The 25,663-nt window shown below is 44.1% G+C and overlaps 1 protein-coding gene across 1 annotated transcript in view; it reads left to right on the forward strand.

The window, feature by feature from the left end:
• Positions 1-25,663, forward strand: part of OXCT1 (3-oxoacid CoA-transferase 1) — a 283,735-nt gene that overhangs the window by 13,414 nt on the left and 244,658 nt on the right. The window contains exon 3 of the mRNA XM_033932237.1: positions 8,984-9,074. Within this exon, the coding sequence (XP_033788128.1) occupies positions 8,984-9,074 (91 nt within the window). The remainder of the gene's footprint in view (positions 1-8,983; positions 9,075-25,663) is intronic.

The raw sequence follows: 25,663 nt of genomic DNA on the forward strand, positions 1-25,663 counted from the left end.
AAAGCGTTCCAGAGCTTAACTATTCTCTGAGTGAAGAAAAATTTCCTCCAATTGGTTTTAAAAGTTTATTTCCCTGTAACTGCATAGAGTGTCCCCAAGTCTTTGTCATTTTTGACGGAGTGAAAAATCGATCCACTTGTACCCGTTTTGCTCCACTCAGGATTTTGTAGACTTCAATCATATCTCCCCTCAGCCATCTCTTTTCCAAGCTGAAGAGCCCTAACTGTTTTAGTCTTTCTTCATATGAGAGGAGTTCCATCCCCCTTACCATTTGGTTGCTCTTCTTTGAGCCTTTTCTAGCACCACTATATCTTTCTTGAGGTAAGAAGACCAGAATTGAACACATTACTCCAGATGAGTTCGCACCATGGAGCGATACAGGGGCATTATAACATTCTTAGTCTTGTTAACCATCCCTTTTTAAAAAAAATAATTCCCAGCGTCCTGTTTGCTTTTTTGGCTGCTGCTGCACATTGGGCGGAAGGTTTCATCGTATTGTATATGATCACACCCAGATCCTTTTCTTGGGCACTAATCCCCAAGGTGGACCCTAGCATCCGGTAACTGTGATTCAGGCTATTCTTCCCAATGTGCATCACTTTGCATTTGTACAGATTAAATTTCATCTGCCATTTTCTTCCAATTTCATAAGGTCTGCCTTCAATTCTTTACAATCCGCATGCGTTTTAACAACTTAACAGTTTAGTGTCATCTGCAAATTTAATCACCTCACTTGTCGTCCCAATTTCCAGATCATTTATAAATAAGTTAAATAGCACTGGTCCCAGTAAAGACCCCTGTGGCACCCCACTGTTTACTCTCCTCCATTGAGAAAAATGACCATTTAACCCTACCCTCTGATTTCCATCTGCTAACCAATTCCTAATCCACAACTGAACTTTGGCACCTATCCCATGCCATTATAATTTTCTCAGGAGCCTCTCGTGAGGAACTTTATCAAAAGCTTTCTGGAAATCTAGATACACTATATCAACCGGCTCCCCTTTATCCACATGTACAGGTCGATGGTGAGGCCCCACTTGGAGTATTGTGTTCAATTTTGGAGACCTTATCTGGCAAAGGACATAAGATGACTTGAAGCAGTCCATAGAAAGGTGATGAAAATGTTAGGTTTGTGCCAAAAGACATATGAGGAGAAACTGGAAGCCCTGAATAGGTATACCTTAAAGGAAAGGAAGGACGGGGAGATATGATTCAGACATTCAGATACTTGAAAGGGTATTAACATAGAACAAAATCTTTTCCAGAGAAAGGAAAATGGTAAAACAAGAGGGCATAATCTGAGGTTGAGGGGTGGTAGACTAAAGAGTAAAGCTAGGAAATTTTTCTTTACGGAGAGGGTGGTTGATTGCCTGGAATGTGCTTCCGAGGGAGATGGTGGAGAGGAAAACAGTGACAGAGTTTAAAAAAGCATGGGATGAACACATGATCTTTAATCAGAAAATTATGGTATATATTGAAGAACTAAGGCCAGTACTGGGCAGATTTGCACGGTCTGTGTCCCATATATGGCCATTCAGTTGAGGTTGGGCTGGGATGGTTTAGATGAGTGAGCTTTGATGGAAACTCCAGTAGATGCACAGTACCAGGCAGAGCTTTGGGATTCTGGCCCAGAAATATCTAAGATAAAGAACAATTTTTTAAATTAAATCATTAAATTAGAGAGTAGACTGGATGGACCATTTGGGTCTTTATCTGCCGTCATTTACTATGTTACTATGGCTCCCTCCTTCCTAACAAAGGTCATCTTGGTGTTTAATGTTAACCAAGAGGTTAGGTTACTAGCATTTCACCCCACAGGATCCAAGAAGACAGACAAGGCCTTAAAGGTTTTGGATGTCTGAAGAATGCTATTGCATTACCTGGAAATGACCAATGAATTTTGTCTCTCAGGTCTTCTTTTCATGTTACCCAATCAAGCGAGACGAGGCAAACTAGCATCTAAGGCCCCATCTCTAGTTGGACTCGTAGAGCTACACCTTGTTCATCCATCGGTTGTAGCAAACAACCACCAATCTCATTGAAGGTGCTTGATAGTGTGCGTGAGCAGTGTGGCATCAAGGTCTTCATAAACCACAGTCAGACAAATGATATAAAGTGCAATAAAACCTTTATTAACCAAATAGTGAGGCTTATCACTTCTCTGGCACATAAATAAAGAACAGTGTATCTTAAGTTGAGAGGCAAACTTTCCACAGTCCTCAAACTTTCAAAACATATCTACTAGCAAGATTCTCCAACACATATCTGACTCCATGCAGACTTTCCAGACTCTCAATATAATAATAATTAATAATGATTCTATTCTTATATACTGCCAAAGCCATAATTGTTCGAGGCGGTTTACAACAAAAAGTGCTGAACAATCGGGGAATAAAACACAGTATAAAATCATCAGTACGTACATACAATGTGAAAGTAAAAACAATAAAACTTTAACTTACAAATTGATTAAATAATTTTGTTTTTACTAATTTTCTAAAACTGAAGTAGGATGAGGAATGCATAATGATATTACACAACCATTCATTTAATTTACCTGCCTGGAAAGCAAGAGTTCTATCCAAGAATATTTTATATCGACAGGTCTTTATTGTAGGATAAGTGGACATATGAATTCTACGAGTAGGCCTGTTAGAACAGTTCAAGATGAGAGACATAGGGGAAACCCAAATATTGATTTAAAACAAAGACAAGAGAATTTGAACAGAACTCTTGCTTCCAGGGGCAACCAGTGTAATTTTTGATAATAGGGACTTATATTTTCCCATTTTTTTCAAACCGAAGATCAATCTAACAGCTGAGTTTTGAATAACTTCTTGTAGGTTTCATAACCACAAGGCTCCCTCTAGACCTCTTAAACGGTATTCTTTTATCCAAAGTACAGCTTGCCCTACCTTAGCTGACTTCTATTGACTTCCATTCACCCAAGCAAGGGAAACCTAAGCTCCAGGGCTACTTTCCTCCTTCCAGGGCATCTACCTCGGGCTCTCTCCTAGAAACCTTATGGGCCTCTGCTCTCACTGGGGCACCTCTCCCAGGGGGACCTCTGTCCTCAGACTCCACTATGGAACATATATACGCCTCCCTCCTGAGTCCCATCCCTCTGTCTCAGGCAAAACCTGTTCTAACAGGTTAGCATCACCTGCTGCCACCTCAATGAACTAGCGCCCTCTGCTGTCCATGGTATAATAGCATTAGTGAGGGAGAATCCCTCGCACGTGATGGGATATACATTTGACAAGAGAGGCCTACTCTTGGTTGGAAGCAAGGACAGTTCCTCCTGAAGAGATTTGTAGATCAGTGACCTGGTTCACCCTTCATCCTTTCACCAAATATACAGGATGGACATAGTACTAAGGACCCACAAGCGGTATTCTTGTTTGCTACTAAGTGCAGGCCCATCTCTCCCACCTTAGAATTTGGGGTCTGCTTAGGTATATTCCTGTGGTTCAGCATATCATCAGCATATCATCTTGTACTATTAGTTCCAACTGTATTGCCATGGGAGGAAATATTGGGGGGAGGGGGGGCGGTTGGCCCATATGGTGACTAGGGGGAGGGGTTTGAGAAGAGTGCTGACTGGGATGGGAGTGGATGGCTCCTTCATAATGATACACAAATCTCACGGGAGTTTAGACTCTTTGAATCTCTTTATTCCGGGGAGTACGATAATACCTTGGCACCAGAGATGTATTTGGACAGTCTGGATCTCCCTTTGGAGCAGTCGCATGCATTGAATGCACATATTGAGTACGATGAAGTTGCATGGGCTATTCAGTGGAGTAAACGGAGAGGCTTCAGGCCTGGATAGATGTGGACTGAATTTTATAGATTGATGGGGAAGAGCATATTACCTATTATTACAGAGATGTTTAATGACATTATTGATAAGCAATCTCTGCCAAGTTCATATGATGGTCTTGCCCAAGCCGGAGAAAGATCTGGCCCTCCTGGAGCCTTACAGGGCCATCTCGCTGCTTTGTTATCAAACTAAACTTTTGGCCTTGATCTTAGCCAATCGTTTGGCCTGCGTTTTACCAGATTTTTTGGCGTCCCCTCAGGTGGGTTTTGTTCGGGGCCACAAGGCAGTTAATATTAGAACAATCCTGGCATCTTTGACGGTGGTTCATTCCACCACCACCCCATCTTTGTTGATCAGCTTTGATGCTGAAAAAGCTTTTGATTGAGTACGTTGGGTATTTCTGCATGCGATATTGGAGAAATATGGAATAAGGGGGGTGCATGGGAGCCGCTATCGGAATGCTTTATGATCAGCCCCAAACTTGGTTGTGGTTGAATGGCCATCTTACGGAACCTTTTGAGATTGCAAGGGGGACTAGGCAAGGATGCCTCTTGTCTCCTCTTATTTGTTCTCACCTTGGACCCCCCTGATAAGGAAGGTTAGTTGGAACCCAGAAATCAGGAGCATTAGGGAGGGTAATGGTGAATTTAAAATGTCTGTGTTTGCAGTTTTTGTGCATCCAGTTTCTTCATTGTTGGCACTCTTAGACAGCATGAGAGAATATGGAGACTTTTCAGGATTTAAATTAATTACAATGGCATCTTTGGCATCAACTATAGTCTTGGCCAGGATTATTCCCCCTGAGTAATTTACCTTGGGGTTACAGTTACTGTCGGACTCTCGTAGGCTATATATATTTAATATTTTGAGACTTCTGTCCGATACAATATGTCAACTGGATCTATGGAGTACTCTCCCGCTTCACTTAAGTGGGCAAATTGCCTTTTATAATATGACTAGTTTTTAAGCCCGTTACATTAACGGGTGCTAGAATAGATGTCTAGACTTTTAGCACAATGGGTCGCTGAGGCGTTTCTTTCTTTCTTTATGTTTTTTTATCTCTCTCCCTGCCCCCCTTTCTTTCTGTCTCTGTCCCCCTGTGTGTCTCTGTCTCTTCTGTGGCCCCCTGTCTTACTGTCTCTTTCCCTGGCCCCCTTTCTTTCTTTCTGTCTCTGTTCCCTGTGTGTCTTTCTGTCTCTTCCCTGCCCCCCCCCACCCCCGTCTTACTGTCTCTCTCCCTGGCTGTCTATCAGTCTTTCTTTCTTTATCTTCTCCCTTCCTTTTACCTCCCATGTCCCCTGTCCAGCAGTAGCCTTTCTCCCAATCACACCCCTCCCCCCAAAGAAAACCAAGATAGTTTATTGTTCTCAATCAATTAAAACCCTCCCCCCCAAATCAAAGCAAGATTGTTTCCTATCCCCAACAAATCACACCCCTCTCACCAAATGGAAGCAAGATTGTTCCCTTCCCCCCTTCCCAACAACCCCCCTCTTTACCTAAAGTAATGTAAGATAGTTCACTGATTCCCCAGCACATACACCACCGAAATTAAAGCAAAATATTTCCCTTCCCCAAACAGGCTTATTTGATAAGGGGCTCAGCACAGGCCATCATGTTGAGACTTGGAAACCACCTCGCGCAGAACGCAACCGCACAGACAATGAATGTAGGCGTCAGTGACAGCAGGTTACCTCGACCACCGAGGTCGCGGCCCCCAGTGAGGCAGCAGGTATGGCAGCGCTGGGGCAGTGCAGAAGAGGAGGAAGATGGGTCTGTGTCTCTCTTCTCTTCCTTTCCTCCTCCTCCCTCTCCTGCTTCCGCAGTCTCCGGAACCCTCATGCGAAGTTTTCGCGAGAGGGAGTGCGACAGCGGGGCTGGGGCGGGTGGTTGGTAATAGCAGCTGCTGCCGTGGGTTGAAAGTTAGCCGGCCAGGTCTTCAGAGCGGCAGGGGGAGGCAACCTTTTCTTCAATGTCCTTTGGGGAAACCGCCGTGCCGAGGAGAGCAGGGAGTGAGTTGTTCGGTTTGAAAGTTAGTCAGCCAGGTCTTCAGAGCGGCAGGGGGAAGCAACGCCGTACCGAAAATGGCATTAGAGGAGAGCAGGGAGTGAGTTGTTCGGCTTCCCCTATCTGGGGAAACCGCCCTTCCGAAAATGGCATTGCAGGAGAGCAGGGAGTGCAGCGTTGTAAAATTTCTCAGCTGCGCGTGGGGCCGTAGTAAGCGCGAGGCATGCTGCACTCTTGGCGGCCACGGACCTACGGATCATCGAAGCACGCCGATAAGAGTGCGCATGCGCCGCTTACGGTTTTATTATATTGAAGATATTTCCTTGCTGCCTTTATGTCCTCCAGCAACTTCCTGCATGGATTTTGTAGAAGGATCATAAGAAATTAGCCTTCGCTCTGTAAAAGGTGGGGTTTTTTTTTTTTTTTTTAAAAGGAAAAGACCAAACATTAAACTGGATTACTTGATGGGTAATTGGAAGCAGGGTGGGATAGGAGTTCCTAACTTGTGCCTTTACAATCTGGCTTGTGGGCTCGGGCATTTACGGGACTGAATATTGGCTACTACTGAGTTACCCCATGGGAACTGGAACGACCATTGTTCTTCCCTCTTCACCCATATTACCTTCTACAGATAGCTTTTAGTAAATTACACACCAAACAAGCACCAGTGCAACATAGTGCAGCCTCGTACTGATGTGTTCTCTCAGGGTTTCCACAGCCGGTATTGTGCATGTTGCAAGTTTCTGGGTCTTGCTGTGTTTTGTCAGGTAGAAACCAACATTTCAGACATCACGCTGTGGCTTTCTTCAGGGTATGGTGTAAGATCTGCAGTTTGTAAATAATGGGTTAACTGACCTGATTGAGAACAGAGCAGTCATATATTGATGTGCTACATATCAAAGGTAATCTGAACTTTCAACCTGAACTGGACAATAGGATGATTATTTGGTGGGCAGACTCACTGTTGGAACATGTTTTCCTTTGTAGACTCTGATAATGGAATTATGTCCTTTGTTGCTTTGCTGGATAAACCAGGATTAAGGAACAGTGATTATTATGCATACCTGCAGCTATTTCATTATATAAGAACCGTATTGAGGGAGGGGGTTGGCTTAGGGAGTGGGACATAAATTGGGTACTTGTTTGGGCAAGATGAGGAGTGGGTGCCCTCAAATCTCTTCCCCCCCCCTCCAGATCATTTTTATTGAAAATTTTTACAAAAAAACAAAAACAAACCACACACACAAAACACAATCCAGAAACATGGAACAATCATTCCCCCAACAATATACCCCAACCCTCTCCCCCAAATCACTCTAATGAAACAACTTGAAAAACTGGGGACCATAATGTAGAACAATGAAGAAGTAAATCCCCCCTCAAAACTCCCCTCCTCCCTCCACCCCCCACCCCCCCACCCGATCAGAGAATGACACAGGATTGCTTCCCGCAGGGATGGGATCGGTGTTGAATTTTGTCACCATGTCATTCTCTAGTTCTGAGTTCAATGATGAGTTAAGTGTAGTCAGTGTTCCTTTTGGTAGTTGAGGGACCTGTTTGTTGGGATTTGTTATGCTCCGAGCTGATTTGGTTTTGTTTTTTTTAATGAAAATGCAATAAAATATATTTATATTTTGTTGGCTAGATTGCGCACCTTGGGTATTGGAGGAGTAGTATTAGATTGGTTTCAATCATTTCCGGAAAACAGAATGTTTTGTGTGGAAACAGGGCAAGAGAAGTCCGTTTGGTCTCCATTGAAGTGTGAGGTTCCGCAGGGGTTGGCATTGTCTGTGGTCTTGTTTAACATCTATTTGCTACCCTTGTGTAAGAAGTTAAAAGAACTGGGCATAAGTTTTCATCTTTATGCGAATGATATCCAGGTTTTGATCCCCATTGATAGAACAATGTCTGAGGGTTTGGGGTGTTTTCATAATTGTTTGCAGGTTATTTGGAATTAGATGTGTGAAAATCAGTTGAAGTTGAATGTAGCAAAAATGGAGCTGTTGAGCCTTGGTCAAGAGAAACAATTATTGGCATTCCCTGCTGAGATAGTCTTGGACAGTGAGGTGGTGCCAGTATTGCAGCAGTGTAGATATTTAGGTGTACTTCTGGACTCAACATTATCCTGCAAGCCACAAGTAAAATTGGTGGTGTCGCATGCATTCTTTAAGTTACGATTGCAGTGTAGATTAAGAGAATATTTGTGGATAATTTTCAAACTACTATTGTGATGATGTTGACTTCAGTTTTGATTACTGTAATGCTTTGCATTTGGGAATGCCAAAGTATGTTCTTGAGGCTTTACAACTTGCTCATGATTCGAGGTCTGAGCATATTACTCCAATTTTGAGAAAACAACATTGGCTATCTATTAGTATGCGTATTGAATTTAAGGTTCTTTGTGTAATTTTTAAGCTGCTGAATGTTGATGGTCCTATGGCCTTGCAATCATTGTTATATTTTTTATTAACCAACACAGAACCTACGGTCTATGGATATGCTGTGCCTGGATGTGTCCCATTGAGTGCAGCAAGGTTGTTAACCACCTAGATTTGCCTTCTGGTTTTATATTTGTGGTATATTAAATAAATTGGACTTGAACTTGTCTGGGCATCAGTCTAGGAATCTACCTGTTGGAATAGATTACCATTGGAATTAAGGCAGACTTCTAGTGTGTTACAGTTCAGGAAGGGGTTAAAAACTGTATTCTTTGCATGAATTTTTACAACATTTGTGCATTGTGGCATTTCTTTGTTGGTATCTGTTGAGGAATTGATATTCAGGATTCCTCATGTTAAGTAGCAAGTTGAAATACTGTTTTTATGTTTTTGGTGATTTTAGTGAGAGACAATGCTTATTAGTTTTAGTGATGGAAGAGGTGGTAGAGACAGTGTTTGAATTCAAGAAAGCATGGGATAAGCACATGGAATCTCGGAGCGGGAGTGATAATGGTTACTGTGGACAGGCCATTTGGCCTTTATCTGCTGTCATGTTTCTATGAATACTTTTACCCTGCAGTTGCCAACAACAAAAAAACAAAGACTAGATTATATTGTATTTGTTTATGAAATTTCTGTATGCTGAATATATTGATCTAAATCCCCATTATATATTGATCTAAATCCCCATTGAATATATTGTGTTTTCTTCTAGGATTTGGCTTATGTGGAATTCCTGAGAACTTAATATCCGCACTATTGAAAACTGGTATACATGGAATCACTGCAGTCAGTAACAATGCTGGGTGAGTGCTCAAGGTCTCTAGAGTGTATAGTTTACAAGTTGTGGACAATACTCCTGAAATTGTGCACTAAGGAATTACATATATAGCCAAATTTAATCTTATTTACAGTAATTAGATTTTCGGTTACATCCATACTCTAGGTCAGGGGTGTCCAACCTGTGGCCCTGTGAAGTATTTTGTGGCCCCGTGAAGTATTTTGTGCAGCCCCAGTCGAGGGCGATGCAGTGTTTTCCTCTGCTGCCCCTAGGTGTTTACCGTCTTGCCGGCTCCCTCCTCTGTCTTGCTGCAGCGTTTGCGCATTTGTGCAGCCCCAGAAACATTTTTTTCGGCCAATGTAGCCCAGGGAAGCCAAAAGGTTGGACACCCCTGCTCTAGGTCTTCGATCCATTCCCGCAATCCTAGAGTTGCCGAAATCCAAACACTTTTCTGAGCATGTGCTCCTCCTACCTTAGAGAGAGAGAGAGAGAGCCCCCTGCAGTTTTCAATTTCTGCAAGCAATCTGTGCAGAAGTCTTCTGATCTGCTCGGTATCTTTTTTTTTTTTTTTTTTCTTTTTTTCTTAAAGTATTTTTTTTTTTCTTTTGCTGACTTGTGAGACCCCTGTGATGATTCTCTGCCGGAGGAAGGGATGCAGTCCTGCGGAGCCAGACTGCTGCTTCACAGAGAAACGTCGGTGAACCTGTGGAGACAGCCTGCTATGTGATGCCTTTCTCAGACTTGAGGTCCATTCCCCTGGTAGTTCACATGCCCTCTGACCTTCTCAAGGGTTTAAGCGCAGGCTGTATGTGTTCTGTGTAAAAGTTCTGCAGGGTTTCAGGGCGCAGGCTGCGTTTCCCAATCTCGGTCATGTGGAGAAGATCTGTAGGGGTGGAGGTTATAGTAGTGGTCTGTCTGACTGGCAGTCCAAAGATCTTCAAGTCTGGTTAATTTGGAGCAGTTCTGAGGCAGAAAATCATTTTCCTCCTTTCAGCTGCATTGTACAGAGCTGGCAAGCAGGCACTTCAGACTGTAAGTATGCCTCCATTATTTCCTATGGGAGCTTCGGAGATGGTCTGTGGAACTCTGTAAGTCTCATTTTTTTAGAGTTTCTGAGGGTAGGGTTCAGGTCTCCCACCTCCCCAAACCCCAAATCGCTATTTTTTTATTTTCAAATTGTCTTTATTTTTGCTGTTTTTGGCACGTATTCACTGGCGGCAGCCATCTTGGATTTTTATTGATCTTTTTTCCAAAGTTTCAAGTTTATTAACGCTCAATCAGACTTCTGAGCGGTGTACAATAAAATAACATTACAATGATAAAACTGATGTAAAATTTGACAATAAATGAACAGGGGGAAAAAAAAGTTCTGACTAAAGACGAAAAGAAACAGAGGGAAAAAGGGGAAGAACTACAATATTTTTGAGAAAAGAGAACAGTCAAGGGATTAACAGTAGGGAGGGGATTTCATAAAAATGTCAATAAGTATTTAGCCCTTATAAGGCCAGTTAAGTTTCAAAAGCGTCTTGGAACAGGAATGTTTTTAGCTTTGTTTTGAAATGGGGCAGAGATGTTTCTTCGTGGATGTAATTGGGAATAAAATTCCAAAGATATGGTGCAGTCACTGCGAAATTGTTCAGCCTTAACGTGTTAATCCACAGCTTCTTGGTCTGGTTATGGAGCAGTGGGATGCCCCAGAAAGATCTTTCCAGCTCTCTAAAGCTATGGCCAGGCTTTCTCCACTGATTCCTGATTTTCAGCAGGTTTTTTTTTTGAGCAGCTCAGGATGGATTTCACTGTGGCACAAGTTACCAGGCGCATGGCCCTCTCTAGCAATGGGGGTTTAATAATTCAAGACTCCCAAGATCATAGGGTGGACATTATCTGATTCTATGTTTCTATGCAAAGGGTTCTGCCACCGCAGCCTAAATACTCAAAGAAGCCACCTCAAAAAGCCTTACAAGACAAAGGTGAAATGCCCCATCCAGTCTGCCCTTCCGCAGTAACCATTATTTCTTCCTTGCTTTAAGAGATCCACGTGCCTATCTCAACCTCTCTTGAATTCAGACACAGTCTCTTGTTTCCACCACTTCTTCTGGGAGACTGTTCCATGCATCTACCATAAGAACATAAGACTTGCTGCTGCTGGGTCAAACCAGTGGTCCATCATGCCCAGCAGTCCGCTCATGCGGCGGCCCTCTGGTCAAAGACTAGCACCCTAACTGAGACTAGCCCTGCCAGTGCCCATTCTTGTTCAGCAGGAACTTGTCTAACTTTGTCTTGAATCCCTGGAGGGTGTTTTCCCCTATAACAGCCTCCGGAAGAGCGTCCCAGCTTTCTACCACTCTCTGGGTGAAGAAGAACTTCCTTACGTTTGTACATAATCTATCCCCTTTCAACTTTACAGAGTGCCCTCTCATTCTCCCTTGGAGAGGGTGAACAACCTGTCCTTGTCTACTAAGTCTATCCCCTTCAGCACCTTGAATGTTTCGATCATGTCCCCTCTCAATCTCCTCTGTTCAAGGGAGAAGAGGTCCAGTTTCTCTAATCTTTCGCTGTATGGCAGCTCTTCCAACCCCTTAACCATCTTAGTTGCTCATCTCTGGACCCTTTTGAGTAGTACCATGTCCTTCTTCATGTACAGCGACCAGTGCTGGAGACAGTACTCCAGATGAGGGCGCACCATGGCCCGGTAAAGCAGCATGATAACCTTCTCTGATCTGTTCATGATCCCCTTCTTTATCATTCCTAGCATTCTGTTTGCCCTTTTTGCCACCGCCGCACATTGCGTGGACGGCTTCATCGACTTGTCGATCAGAACTCCCAAGTCGCTTTCCTGGGAGGTCTCTCCAAGTACCTCCCCAGACAACCTGTATTCGTGCATGAGATTTTTGTTACCGACATGCATCACTTTACACTTTACCACCCTTTCTATTAAAAAAGTATTTCCTTAGATTACTCCTGAGCTTATCACTTCAAAATGTCATCCTATGCTCTCTCATTCCAGAGGTTTCTTTCAAATGAAAGAGACTCGTCTTATGCTCATTTAAGCCATACAGGTATTTAAATGTCTGTTATCATATCTCCACTCTCCTGCCTTTCCTCCAAAGTAAACATATTTAGATCTTTAAGTCTGTCCCCATATGTTTTATGATGAAGACCACACACCATTTTAGTAGCTGTCCTCTGGACCAACCTCATCCTTTTTATATCTTTTTAAAAGTGTGGTCTCCAGAAATGTACACAATATTCTAAATGAGGTCTCACCAGAGTCTTATACGGGGACATCAATACCTCCTTTTTCCTACTGGCCATACATTTCCCTGTGCACCCTAGCATCCTTCTAGCTTTCACCATCACCTTTTCAACTTGTTTGGATACTTTAAAAAATCATACTTTAAAATCACTTGCTCTTCTGTCGTACACATAAGTTCTTCACCCCCTAAACTGAACCATTTCCTCGGGGTTTTGCAGTCCAAATACATGACCTTGCATTTCTTAGCATTAAATTTTAGCTGTCAAATTTCAGACCATTCTTCAAGATTCACCGGGTCTTTCTTCATGTTGTTCACACCATCCGGGTTGTCCACTCTTGCAGATTTTGGTATCATCTGCAAAGAAGCAAATCTTACCTGACATCCCTTCAGCAATATCATTCATAAAAATGTTAAAAAGAATAGGCTCAAGAACAGAACCTAGAGGCACACCACTGGTAATATCCCTTTCCTTAGAATGATTTCCATTGACCACTTTCCTCTGTCGCCTTCCACTCAATCAGTTCCTGACCCAGCTGTACTCCAGCTGTGGCCTTAGGGCCTACTCTTGTATGTCTTTCTTCCTTGGCCCATGGTAGACTGGATCATTCAAAGGATTGCAAGTCATTAGGGAAGGGTCATTCTGATGGCTCCAGATTGGCCCTGCAGACCGTGGTATGCAGATTTGATGTGTATTTGTTTGGGTCCCAGTCTCCGGTTTCCAGTTCTTCCATGCCTCTTATCTCGGGGTGCAGTATGCATTTATCATCAAAGCTTGATTCGAGTCACTGAAAGAGGCATTCTTACTGGATTTGACACTAAAGGTGGTCTTTCTGGTAGCCGTGACCTTAGAGAGATGAGTCTCGGAGCTCCAGGCTGTTTCTTGTAGGAATTATTTCCTTAAAATCTCGGAGACTGGAATCTCCCTATGCACTGTTCATTCTTTTCTGCCGAAGGTGTCTTCGGGGTTTCATGCCAAAAGGTCCACTTACCTGTATTCCAGTCTACAGATTTTAAGAAGCAGAGACACATTTTGAAGAAGTTGAATATGAGAAAGAGTGCTTCTTTGATGTCTAGAAGTCACCAATGAGTTTAGACTCTGACTATCTGTCTGTGCTGATTCATTTGATTAAGTGAAATGCACCTGCTTCCAAGGCCACGATTTCCAGATGGATGCATAAGACAATTTTGTCAGCCTATGTTATATGTGGAAAACAGTCCCCTGTTTCTGTTAAGGTGCATTTGACAGAAGTGTAGCTTCATCGTGGTTAGAGGCTAGGGCAGTCTCTTCAGCGCAGGTTTGTAGAGCTGCACCTTGGTCCACACTACACACATTTACAAAGTTTTATTCAGGGTAGACGTTGCAGCACAAGAAGACTCTGTCTTTGGTTCCTTGGTGCTCTGGGCTGGCGCAGTTGGCCTGCCCTAGACTTTTGGGACTGCTTTTTTTTTTTTTTTTTTACATCCTATGACACACCTATAGCACTGAAAAAAGATTATATTCTTACCTTGATAATTTTTTCCAGTAGATAGTTGTGTCATTATGGACCCCTGTCCTGTGTCCTTCCTGTGTCTGCCTACTCTTACATACTTGGAGAAGAACAAACAGAATGAATCTTGGATTTCAGTCAGCCCTTTGGGCCATGAAGAATTGTATATAGTCTGTTTTCGGTATATGCAGGGGCACTACATGAGCTCCTTTGATGTTTCTGTTTGGTTTGGTTAATCTCCACATGTTCATTTGTTATTTGTTAGAGCAGTACTGTTATGTGCTTAGGATAGTTTCCCATTTTCCTTACTTCATCTGTTCTTAGAGGAGCTCTTGCATGCTTTGAAACTAACTGTAGGTGGCAGTGGAGCTCTCAGTGAAGTAAGAGGGTTACAGAAAAAATCCACAATGGATTCCTTCTGCAGAGCTAACAGGAATGGGGAAATTATCCCCTTGCCAATATTTATGACATACCTATCTACTGGAAAAGATATTATCAATGTAAGAACATAATCTCTTTTTAGGGGAGAGAGGGACACATGGCTGAAGGTTCGTTTGGGACAATGTTTCGTAACTCGGTCCTGGAGTACCCCTTTGCCAGTCAGGTTTTCAGGATATCCACAACGAATATGCATAAACTTGATTTGCATATACTGCCTCCATTATATGCAAATTCCTTTCATGCATATTCATTGTGGATATCCTGAAAACCTGACTCGCAAAGGGGTACTCCAGGACTGAGTTGAAAAACACTGGTTTAGGAGACCCGATAACAGTCCTGCTCCTAGCAAATGCTGGCCCTGTTCTAAATGAACATTATGCTAGATATTGCAGTGAACTGCTGCCTCTGACAATAGACCCCCTTGACTGGATTTTTGTGGAGAGATAATAGCTTATTTTTAAAAAGCATTTATATCGCCCCTACTCTTCAAAAAGTACATTAAACCTTTATAACAGAACCAGACCCCCCCAAACTTCACCCAAAATACCATCTACATAGCAAATCAAAAATATTCAAACCACTCATTAGGTATCTTGACAATTCTCTTATAATCCACCGAATGTATTTCATAACATCATGACAATTCTTGTGTAATCCGCTTGGAACCGTAAGGTAACAGCAGAATAGAAATCACTAATGTAATGTAATATTTTTAGCCCTGCTTCTCCATACCTTTATTATAATATGGCCCTGTGTTCTTTCTCTTAAATCACATTAATAACTCTCCCTTTTCACCCTGTACTGATTCAGGGTTGGTGCTAGAAAGAAGACATTAATAGCACAGTTCCTCAGACCATATTCTATTCTATTCTTTTTCTGCCCATGAACTGAGTGTTATGATTTAAGGTGCATGGGATACTAACGCTTCCTGAGTTAAACAAGGCTACTTTAGCCCAAAGCAGGAGAGCAAGAAAATGCAGCCTGACACATTATGCCATTACTGTCATCTAGTTCCAAGTTTTAATTTGAAAGATGGAGGGCATTAGTGTGATAAGAAGATAAGAATTTAAGATATTGCTTAAGGTGCATGTGAGGTGAGTAAAAGAATTGGAGCAGAGTGGATAAATTAGAGGAACAGAAAAGGAGTTTGAATATGAAGAAGAGCCAAAAACATAGATGGTAAATTGAGACCATAAATTTATTTCAAATAGAAAATATGATGTCCTGAATTTGTATTCTTTTGCTTAAGAACTTTGGGAATTTAAAATAAGAGTCTTCCTCTTGCTTTATGTGCTTTGCTTATTTTATTGTGAATTGCAGTATTTAACTGCCTTTTATTAAAAGATTCATACTAGGCAGGATACAACAGATATAGCTTGGCATAAATAACTTTATTTACTGTATTTTTCGCTCCATAAGGCTCACTCCCCTCCCCCCCAAAGTGGGTGGAAATGTCTATGTGTGTAATGGAGCGAATATAACAAATTTTTATCCCCCCCCCCCGTCGTACCTTTTTAAATCCCCCTTAAATCCTGGTGGTCCAGCGGTGTATCGGCAGGAGCGAGCTTTCCGCGCTCCTGCCCCTCCCTCGCTGGACAGCTGGCACATTATTTCAGGGCCAGCGGCACACAAGGCAGGAGCGAGCTTTTTGCGCTCCAGCCTGGGCCTGCACTGTTCCCTGAATGGCTGCTTTCAGTTCTCGCAGGACTCGAGGGGGGGGGGAGGGGGAGGGATAAAAATTTGTTATATTCGCTCCATTACACACACACACAAACACACATTTCCACCCACTTGGGGGGGGGGGGAAAGTGAGTCTTATGGGGCGAAAAATACAGTAAATAAAGTTTTATTTATGCCAAGCTATATCTGTTGTATACTGCCTATTGTGAATCTCTTAATAAAAGGCAGAATGCTTTGCTTGCTTTGACATACAAGTGCTAAAATAAACATATTGAGATAAATTTGGAAATAAGCCAGTTAAAAAAACCCAGTTTTTGCAATACAGTAGTGTTCTTTGTATTTCATGTTCAATGTCAAGAGAAAATTTCATATAACAGATCTATAATGCCAGGAAAATGCAAAGGTTGTGCCACCATGCATATGTCATCGCCAAAATATAATTAAATAAGAAGGTCAGCTTCAATAATTTGAACTGTATTATCATATCAGTATTATACAAACTAGGAGACCATTAAGGAAAGTCACATTTGTTGGAGCTTAGAAAGTTTAAGACTGAGAAATAAACAAATGATGTGTTATTCCTTTAAATAGGCAATGGGAACATTTTATAATGCAGATTTTAAAAAATGAGGTCAACTGCTCTTTGCCAGAGATCTTTTGGCCCAGGCAGATTACTGGGGTCATGTAGTGTAAACTGGAAAATTATTGCTTGCTTTTGGATATGTTCCCAGTTCTTTATATAACCAGTTAACCTTGTGTTTCCTTGAACTGTTTTAGAAATAATTTTCAGGGATGTCAAACTACAATACTCGAGGGCTGCAAACTAGTCTAGTTTTCAGGATATCCATAATGAATAATCATAAGATTGTTTGCATTGTGTACAAATTTTTCATGCATATTAATTATGGATATCTTTTAAAACATGACTGTTTTACAGTCCACCTGGATTGCAGTTTAACACTCCTGATTTAAACTATGTCTACAGCCCAGTAGTGCTAAGGACATTTAGCAGTGACTGTGTCCTGACCATTGCATTTCCACAAAAAGCTCTCTGTAAAACACTGGTTTCCTTATCCTGCTAGACCAATCCAGACCAATGAGTTGAGACCCTATATCCTCTACCAGCAGATGGAGGTAGAGATGTTGATGTCTTCCAGTGACATCATTGGTATGGTAAGGGCTGGTGGAACCTGGAATGCTCTAGTATTTCTCTAGCAGCAGGAGCCATCTTCGTCGGTCGCTGCCCTGCCTCGCTCCTATCGGGGCCGCCACCCACTGGAGCTCCCGACTGCCTGCTTCCTGTTGGGCCGGGTGTGTGAGCGTGCTCTGCCCCCCCCCACAGTACCGGCCGGGAGCACTTAAACTTCAACAGCTGAATGGCGCGCCGGATAAGGCGCACGCCTTAGCGGAGCGCAAAGAAGCCTCCTCCCACCCAGCTACCACATCCTGCTCTACGTGGCCCATCAGCGAGCGCCCATGGTGGGAGTCTACTGCTGACGACCGTCCACAATCGCCCTACCTCCTGCTCTGAAGATCTCACCTGTAGCTCTAACTGGCCAAACAGCTAAGTATTTGCATGCCCGACTAACTCAAGTACTGGCATGTCTCGATAATCAATAATAATAAAACGCTAGAGCGCGCATGCGCTCTCGAAAATTCGTGAGGTGTGGCGCCATGAGGTGTGCTTCTGTGGCAACATTCTAACCTCACGGCGCATGCGGGGGCTGAAGGCGCACGACTATGCTCTCTCCCTGTCCTCGGCGCGTCACCGCCCGCCCTCACTTGCTGCTGCCTCTCACTCGCTGCCTGCCCACGTCCTCACCGTGTCACCTCACTCGCCGCCACCACCGCTGATCCTCTTCAGAGCAGCCTGCGATCGTGGCCGGCTTTAAAGAACCTCACAGGCCGCTCTCCAATCTCAGTAGCATGCTCCCTCTGATGCACGGGAGCGGCCACCAAGATCGCAGGCTGCTTTGAAGAGGAGCAGGCCAGAAGACACCGGAATGGAGGGGGAGGATAAGAAGGGGATCAATACCGGGAGCCAGGGGGGGAGGGAAAGGGGGCTGCTTTGGGGTGAGGGGTGTGTTGGGGGGAGACAGAAGGGGCCATGGAGAGGGAGAGGGGGCTGCTTGGGGGGGAGGTGTACTGGGGCCAGCTTTGCTCTGGGGGGGAAGACGGAAGGGGCCATGGAGAGATAGGGAGAGGGAAAGGGGGCCACTTTGGGGGGAGGGTGTGCTGGGGACAGACAGCTTTGCTCTGGGGGGAAGACAGAAGGGGCCATGGAGAGACAGGGAGAGGGAAAGGGGGCTGCTTTGGGGGGGAGGGGTGTGCTGGGGGAGACAGAAGAGGCCATGGAGAGATAGGGAGAGGTGTGCTGGGGACAGACAGCTTTGCTCGGGGGGGGGGGGGAGGTGAAGACGGAAGAGGGCCATGGAGAGACAGTTAGGGAGAGGGAAAGGCGGCTGCTTTGGGGGGGGGAGGTGTGTCCTGGGGGCAGACAGCGGCCAAGGAGAGATAGATAAAGAAACACAGACAGACAGACACATCTATTCTAGCACCCGTTAATGTAATGGGCTTAAAGACTAGTATTCTAATAACTTGCATGACTCCAGAACTTGCATGTCTCGATAATATTCCAACAACTTGCACGACTCCAGATAATCAGTTGCATAGCTCCAGTCTGTCTTGACAACCTGAATACTGACTTGTCTGGATAATATACTCTAATAACTTGCATGACACCAACCATCTCTAAACTATACTAAGTTCCTGAATATCGGGTCATTCTATTACCTAGTTAATTCCAATAATTACTGGTCAATTCCAACCAGTACTTGCAGGGTCAGCCAACTACCAGCTCCACTAATTTTTCTTCCAGCCCTGACCCAATGCATGGCCATCTTTCTCGCCAGCTCAATGAGGGGTAGGGCAACCAACCCGTCCCTCTCTCCTCAGAGAATACAGCCTGCTCCACTTATCATCGATCGGCAGGTTACCTAGCCCCATTCTCTTCAGTTATTTCTTTTAATCACAGGGCCAACATGTCAGACTTCACAGGAAAGTTTCTCCTCCTCCTACTCCTTCTCTACCTACTTGGCACGAGAAATTGGATCTCTAGAGCCTTAGCATTTGAACCTATCCCAACCTACTTCACATGGACAGAATCACTGGTCCTGAAAAATCACTCCACACCCCTCGTATCCTCCATGACTACATGGAATCAGGTCCCTTCCCAATCTCCTTAGTCAATACCACCCGACACTCCTCTAGACCACCGCACAAAAGAAAACGACTCCTAAAAAACCTACAACGTACCGAGCCCTCAACACCCACGGAACAGCATACCATTTCTGGTGCATATCTGAACATTCGCTCGGTTAGGAACAAAGCCCAACTGATCAAAAACTGGCTAGTAGAAACCCACCTAGACATCCTACTCTTAACTGAAACATGGCTAATTTCCAATCAGGACGCTATCATTGGTGACTTACTACCTCCAAATTACAAAATTATTCCTCTATCAAGAAACTCAAAGAGAGAAGGTGGTTTAGCTATAATCCTCCGAAACCACTTCCAGTTTCAAACCCTTGACTCCAAACTAACCAATGATCTGGAAATCCTTACCTGCAAAACTAACCAAAGAAAATTGTAAAGATAATCTGATCGTTACAGTATTCTATACCCCCCCTAACAAATGGAACCTAGCAAAAGAAGATCTTTACGAATTCCTCCTCACAAACTCGGTAGCCGGCACCTATAATCTTCTAGTCGGCGATGTCAATCTACACCTCGAGCAGGAAGAGAATTCCAACGTTGCAGATCTACTTTCCTTCCTCGCATCTCTAGGCTTTTCCAAACCACCTCCGAAAAAAACCCACAGGAAAGGTCACCACTTAGACTTGATCACATTTCTTTCCAGTGCCCCAACTACCCCCAGCATAAATCTAAATGATGAAGCCTGGGCCAACACCCCCTGGTCTGACCACCTTCTATGTAATTTTAAATTACATTGGCTCAAAAAAACAAACCAAAAGGCAACCAAGGATCAATCACAAAGAGAAAATGACATGGACAAGAGGACAACTAAACACAGTAGAATTTTGGTCACACTAACTTAATATCTATCCCCGACTTTGACCCAAATTTCATCCTAGGATGGAAAAATTTCAGCAATTGGGTTCTAAACGACATTGCACCATTGAAAGTATGTAAGAAAAGACACCGTTTATCAGCCAGCTGGTATGATGCCGACTTATCAGCATTAAAACGAGAAGTACGCAAATTAGAAAGAATATGGTGCAAATCGGGAAAAGATAATGATAGATACACTTGGTGACTAAAAGTCAAAGAGTACAAAAGAACGATCAAAGACAAGCACTGCAAACATTACTCCCAAACAATCAATTATCCTTCGCTGAACAGCAAAGAACTCTTCAGAATAGTCAATTCTTTATTCGATATCGATCTACATAAACGTTCCCACTCAGATCTCCCACCCTCCGCTGCAAACCTAGCCGACTACTTCGCCACAAAAATTCGTAATTTGAAAACGTCTCTTGCTGCTACTAGTGCAGACCCATCAATCAATCCACCTGCTCTAGAAAATGAAGGGTCATCTACAGACATGATCTGGAATCATTTTAAAAACCCAGACTAGAACCAATTCCTCAAGCTCTACTCTAAATATGCTAAATCCAACTGCCTGCTAGATAACTGTCCACCGACTATCATGAAAACAGCCCCCTTCTCATTCAAAGCTGAACTTTTCAACTGGGTCTCTCTTTGCTTGACCACTGACTACTTCCCACTAGAACTCAGTCACATTCTTGTGATTCCAATTATCAAAAACTCCAAAGAACTAGTCTCTTTGTCCACCAATTACAGACCCATTGCCAACATACCTCTCTTCCTCAAAGTAATGGAAGGCCTAGTTAATCTTGACCTTATGACATACCTAGAGAAGTTTAACATTCTACACGACACCCAGTCAGGATTTCGCACTAACTACAGCACTGAAACTGTCTTAGCATCATTAACTGATCACCTCTTCCATCTGTTTTCTCTGGGAAAAAGCGCACTGGTACTTCAGTTTGACTTAAGCAGTGCCTTTGACCTTGTAGACCATGACATTCTGATCAGTTGCCTCGATTCTATTGGCATTTCGGGACAGGTACTAACCTGGTTCACAGGCTTCCTAAAAAAACCACACCTACCAGGTCCACAATGACGGAACCTTTTCCCATTCTTGGAGTAACCCCTGCGGAGTTCCACAGGGCTCCCCTCCCTCTCCTTCTCTGTTCAACATCTACATGGCATCATTGGGACATATGTTATCTGCCTTAAAATTGAAATCATTCATATGTGCAGATGACATCACAATTATCATCCCCATTACCTCATCGACACAAGAGACTGAACAACTCACCTAATCTGTTCTCACTATGGTAGAACAATGGCCTACACAATTCAAACTAAAACTAAACCCAGAAAAAACTAAGCTTTTCCTCGCAAGTCCCAACCACAAACTAACAAATACCTCTGTGAAATTAAACCAGCTAACCTACCCAATCAATTCCACCATTAAAATCCTTTGAGTCATCCTGGACCGATGCCTGACTTTTGAAGACCACACCAATGCTCAGGTTAAAAAATGCATTTGCACCCTCTGGAAACTCCGTACCATCAAACACTACTTTGACTTCCTCTCCTTTCGATTGCTGGTTCAGTCTCTAATCTTAAGTACCTTAGACTATTGCAATATCATTTATTTGGGATCCTTCAAGAAAACCATCAAACGCCTAAGAATCATTCAGAATACTGCCGTCCGCCTCATCTACAGCTTCAAAAAGTCAGATCATGTAAGTCCGCTCTACAGAAAACTTCACTGGTTGCCAATGGAGGCAAGGGTCATCTTCAAGTTCGCCTGCCTTTGCTTCAAAACCTTAACGGGTTCATCCCCAATTTACCTGTCAAGCCATTTTGTGTTTCCAGGCACCACTTGCACACGTAGTACCTACCTGTTTGCCTTCCCCTCCCTGAAGGGCTGTGTCTACAAGAGATTCCTTGATAGAACACTGTCATTCCAAGCTGGCAAATGGAATAAATGTCTAACCACCCTCATTTCAAGTGCACCCTCCTACCAATCTTTCAGGAAATCAATAAAAACCTATCTGTTTGATAAATTTCTCTGACCTCCCCCCCCCCCCCACCTTGTTACATCACTGATATACCTGCTGTATCTCTGACATATTTCCGGTTATAACCAACCTCTCTCGGCCCACTAATGTAATTGATATTTATTCCAATGTACTTGACAACACTTCCTGTAACATCGCTGTATATGTACAGTCTCTTCTTCTGTAAGCCACTCTGAACTGCTTGAGGTATTGCGGTATACAAAATAAAGTTTATTATTATTACCTCCAGAAGATGATGTAGGATGGACTGTTGCAGTAGGTTAATATAGCCCTGACTCTTTGGGATGCAATCTTGATCAACCTTGTGGTTGAGTCCCAGGGTTCAGATCACAATCCTTACCCTGTCACCTCGGTTGAGCCAAGAACAGGTAGCTGTTCTTTTGGCCTGAGCCAGAAACCCGCACCTGTGCTTATGGTGTGCTGGTGCAGGTTCTTTGGGGGGGGGGGGTGAGGGTCTCCTGGGCTCAATTCTCCTTCCCCCAGTGTAGTGTACTTGAAGGTAAAAGAACTGAACTGGACTTTATTTTTAATGTCCTTATCTGCTGTTAGGGGAATAAAGTTGTACAAAATAAATAAAAAGAGAGAGAAAATAAGAGACTCTCAGTGTTTTGGCAGGGCAGTGGGGTGCAGCATAGACATTGGCAAGCAGTGAGTAGATCCCGGTTACCCACGGTGAGTTTCTTCAGATACAGCTTTGAGCTTCTTCTATTAAAGCCCCCTCTTTCCCAAAACCTGCAGGCAACAGCAACCTCTTAGTGATATGGGTTCCAGTCCCAAGTAGTTGTGGGTCCTGGTAGTGTAAAAATCTGATTACCAGGGAACTATAGTCGGAGCAATGACACTGCTGCAAACCAACTTCTAATAGTTATTACTACTCTACTTATCATTTATATAGCATTGAAAGGCTTATGCAGCACTGTACATTTTGATATTTATAGGCAGTCCCTGCTCGGAAGAGCTTACAATCTAATATGGACAGACATGACATGACACAGAGGGTAGGTGATGCAGGACCCAAGGTGAGAGGAGTTAGGCTTATAATAAGAACATAAGAACATAAGCAGTGCCTCCGCCGGGTCAGACCATAGGTCCATCATGCCCAGCAGTCCGCTCCCGCGGCGGCCCAAACAGGTCACCTGTCTGAATCACCAGAAGGGGCCCCCTTGCCACCCTGGTTTCCCATTGAAGTCCTATCTTCCCATCGAAGTCCTAACCCTCCGGTTTTGCACATGCACGACCTGGTCGGGATTCTATACTTATTTCCTGGATACTTCTCTCAGTATCCCACGATCCCTTTATCCCTCAGGAATCCGTCCAATCCCTGTTTGAATCCCTGTACCGTACTCTGCCCGACCACTTCCTCCGGCAGCGCATTCCAAGTGTCCACGACCCTCTGGGTGAAAAAAAACTTCCTTGCATTTGTTTTGAACCTATCTCCCTTCAGTTTCTCCGAGTGCCCCCTCGTACCTGTTGTCCCCTTCAGTCTGAAGAATCTGTCCCTATCCACCCTCTCTATGCCCCTCATGATCTTGAAGGTCTCTATCATATCTCCCCTGAACCTCCTTTTTTCCAGGGAGAAGAGCCCCAGCCTATCCAACCTCTCGGCGTATGGGCAGTGTTCCAGCCCTCTTACCAGTTTCGTCGCTCTCCTTTGGACTCTCTCAAGCACCGCCATGTCCTTCTTGAGGTATGGCGACCAATACTGAACGCAGTATTCCAGATGCGGACGCACCATCGCTCGATACAATGGCATGATGACTTCCCGCGTCCTGGTTGTGATGCCCCTCTTTATGATGCCCAGCATCCTGTTGGCTTTTTTGAAGGCTGCTGCGCACTGTGCAGATGGCTTCAGTGATGCATCCACCAGCACACCCAAGTCTCTCTCAAGTCTGCTGTCTCCCAACAATGCCCCCCCCATTTTGTAGTTGAACAACGGGTTCTTTTTCCCTATATGCATGACCTTGCATTTTTCCACATTGAAGCGCATTTGCCATTTGTCTGCCCAGTCCTCCAGCTTCTCCAGGTCCCTTTGCAGGTCCTCACACTCCTCCCTGGACCTAACTCTGCCGCACAGTTTGGTATCATCTGCAAATTTTATGACCTCGCACTTTGCCTCTTTTTCCAGGTCATTGATAAATATGTTGAAGAGTAACGGCCCCAGCACCGATCCCTGTGGCACACCGCTTGTGACTCCCCGCCAGTCAGAATATTGGCCCTTTACTCCAACCCTCTGCAGTCTACCCGACAACCAGTGCTTGATCCATCTGTGCACATCTCCTCCCACCCCGTGGTTCCACAGCTTCCTAAGCAGCCTTTCATGTGGCACCTTGTCGAAAGCCTTTTGAAAATCGAGGTAAATGATGTCGATGGGTTCCCCATTGTCCACCTGACTGCTTATTCCCTCAAAGAAGTACAGAAGGTTCGTTAAGCACGACCTTCCCTTACAGAATCCGTGCTGGCTTGTTCTCAGTAGACCATTTCTTTCAATGTGCTCGCAAATGCCGTCTTTGATCATAGCTTCCACCATCTTCCCTATAATTGAAGTCAGGCTCACCGGCCTGTAGTTCCCGGGGTCACCCCTCGATCCCTTCTTGAAGATAGGTGTGACATTCGCCAACTTCCAGTCCTTTGGTACCTCTCCAGTTTTCAAGGATAGGTTACAAACATGCTGGATTGTGCCCGCTATTTCCTGTCTTAGTTCCTTCAGAACCCTTGGGTGGATCCCGTCCGGACCCGGTGATTTGCCGCATTTTAACCTGTCTATCTGTTTGAGGACATCCTCCTTACTTACCTCTATGTGTTGCAATTTTTCAGCCTGTTCCCCACTCATGAGCTCCTCTGAGTCCGGTATATTAGATGTGTCTTCTCTCGTGAAAACCGACGAGAAGAACGTGTTCAACCTCTCAGCTACCTCTTTATCCTCCTTAATCACTCCCTTCCTATCCCCATCGTCCAACGGCCCCACCTCCTCTCTCGCTGGTCGTTTCCCCTTTATGTAACTGAAGAATGCCTTGAAGTTTTTCGCCTCCCTGGCCAGCCCCTCTTCGTATTTCCCTTTTGCTTTTCTAACCTCTCGGTGGCATTCTTTTTGGCATTTCCTGTGCGCCTGGTGATTTTTCTCCGTTGGGTCCTTTTTCCATCTCCGGAAGGATACTTTTTTGTCATTTATTGCCCTCTTTACTTCTGCTGAGATCCAAATCGGGTCCTTTGACCGCTTGTTCTTGCAGCCTTTCCTGAAATTGGGGACGTACATTTTTTGTGCTTCCTGCAGGGTGTCCCTGAATAGGGTCCAGGCGCTTTCCACAGTCTCCATCCTAAAGATATTTCTGAGCTTCTTCCCCACCATTTTCCTCATAGCAACATAGTTCCCTTTCTTGAAGTTGAGCGCAGTTGTTGCGGTCCTCCTTACTATGGGTGTCCCCCTTTCTAATGTGAATCTGATCGCATTGTGGTCACTGTTGCCTAGTGGTCCTCCCACTTCTACCCCGCTTGCAGGCCCCCCTAATCCGTTCAGGATGAGGTCAAGAGTAGCACTCCCTCGCGTCGGTTCCC

This window comes from Geotrypetes seraphini, chromosome 1 (genome assembly GCF_902459505.1).
Source record: "Geotrypetes seraphini chromosome 1, aGeoSer1.1, whole genome shotgun sequence".
NCBI classification, from domain to species: Eukaryota; Metazoa; Chordata; class Amphibia; order Gymnophiona; family Dermophiidae; genus Geotrypetes; species Geotrypetes seraphini.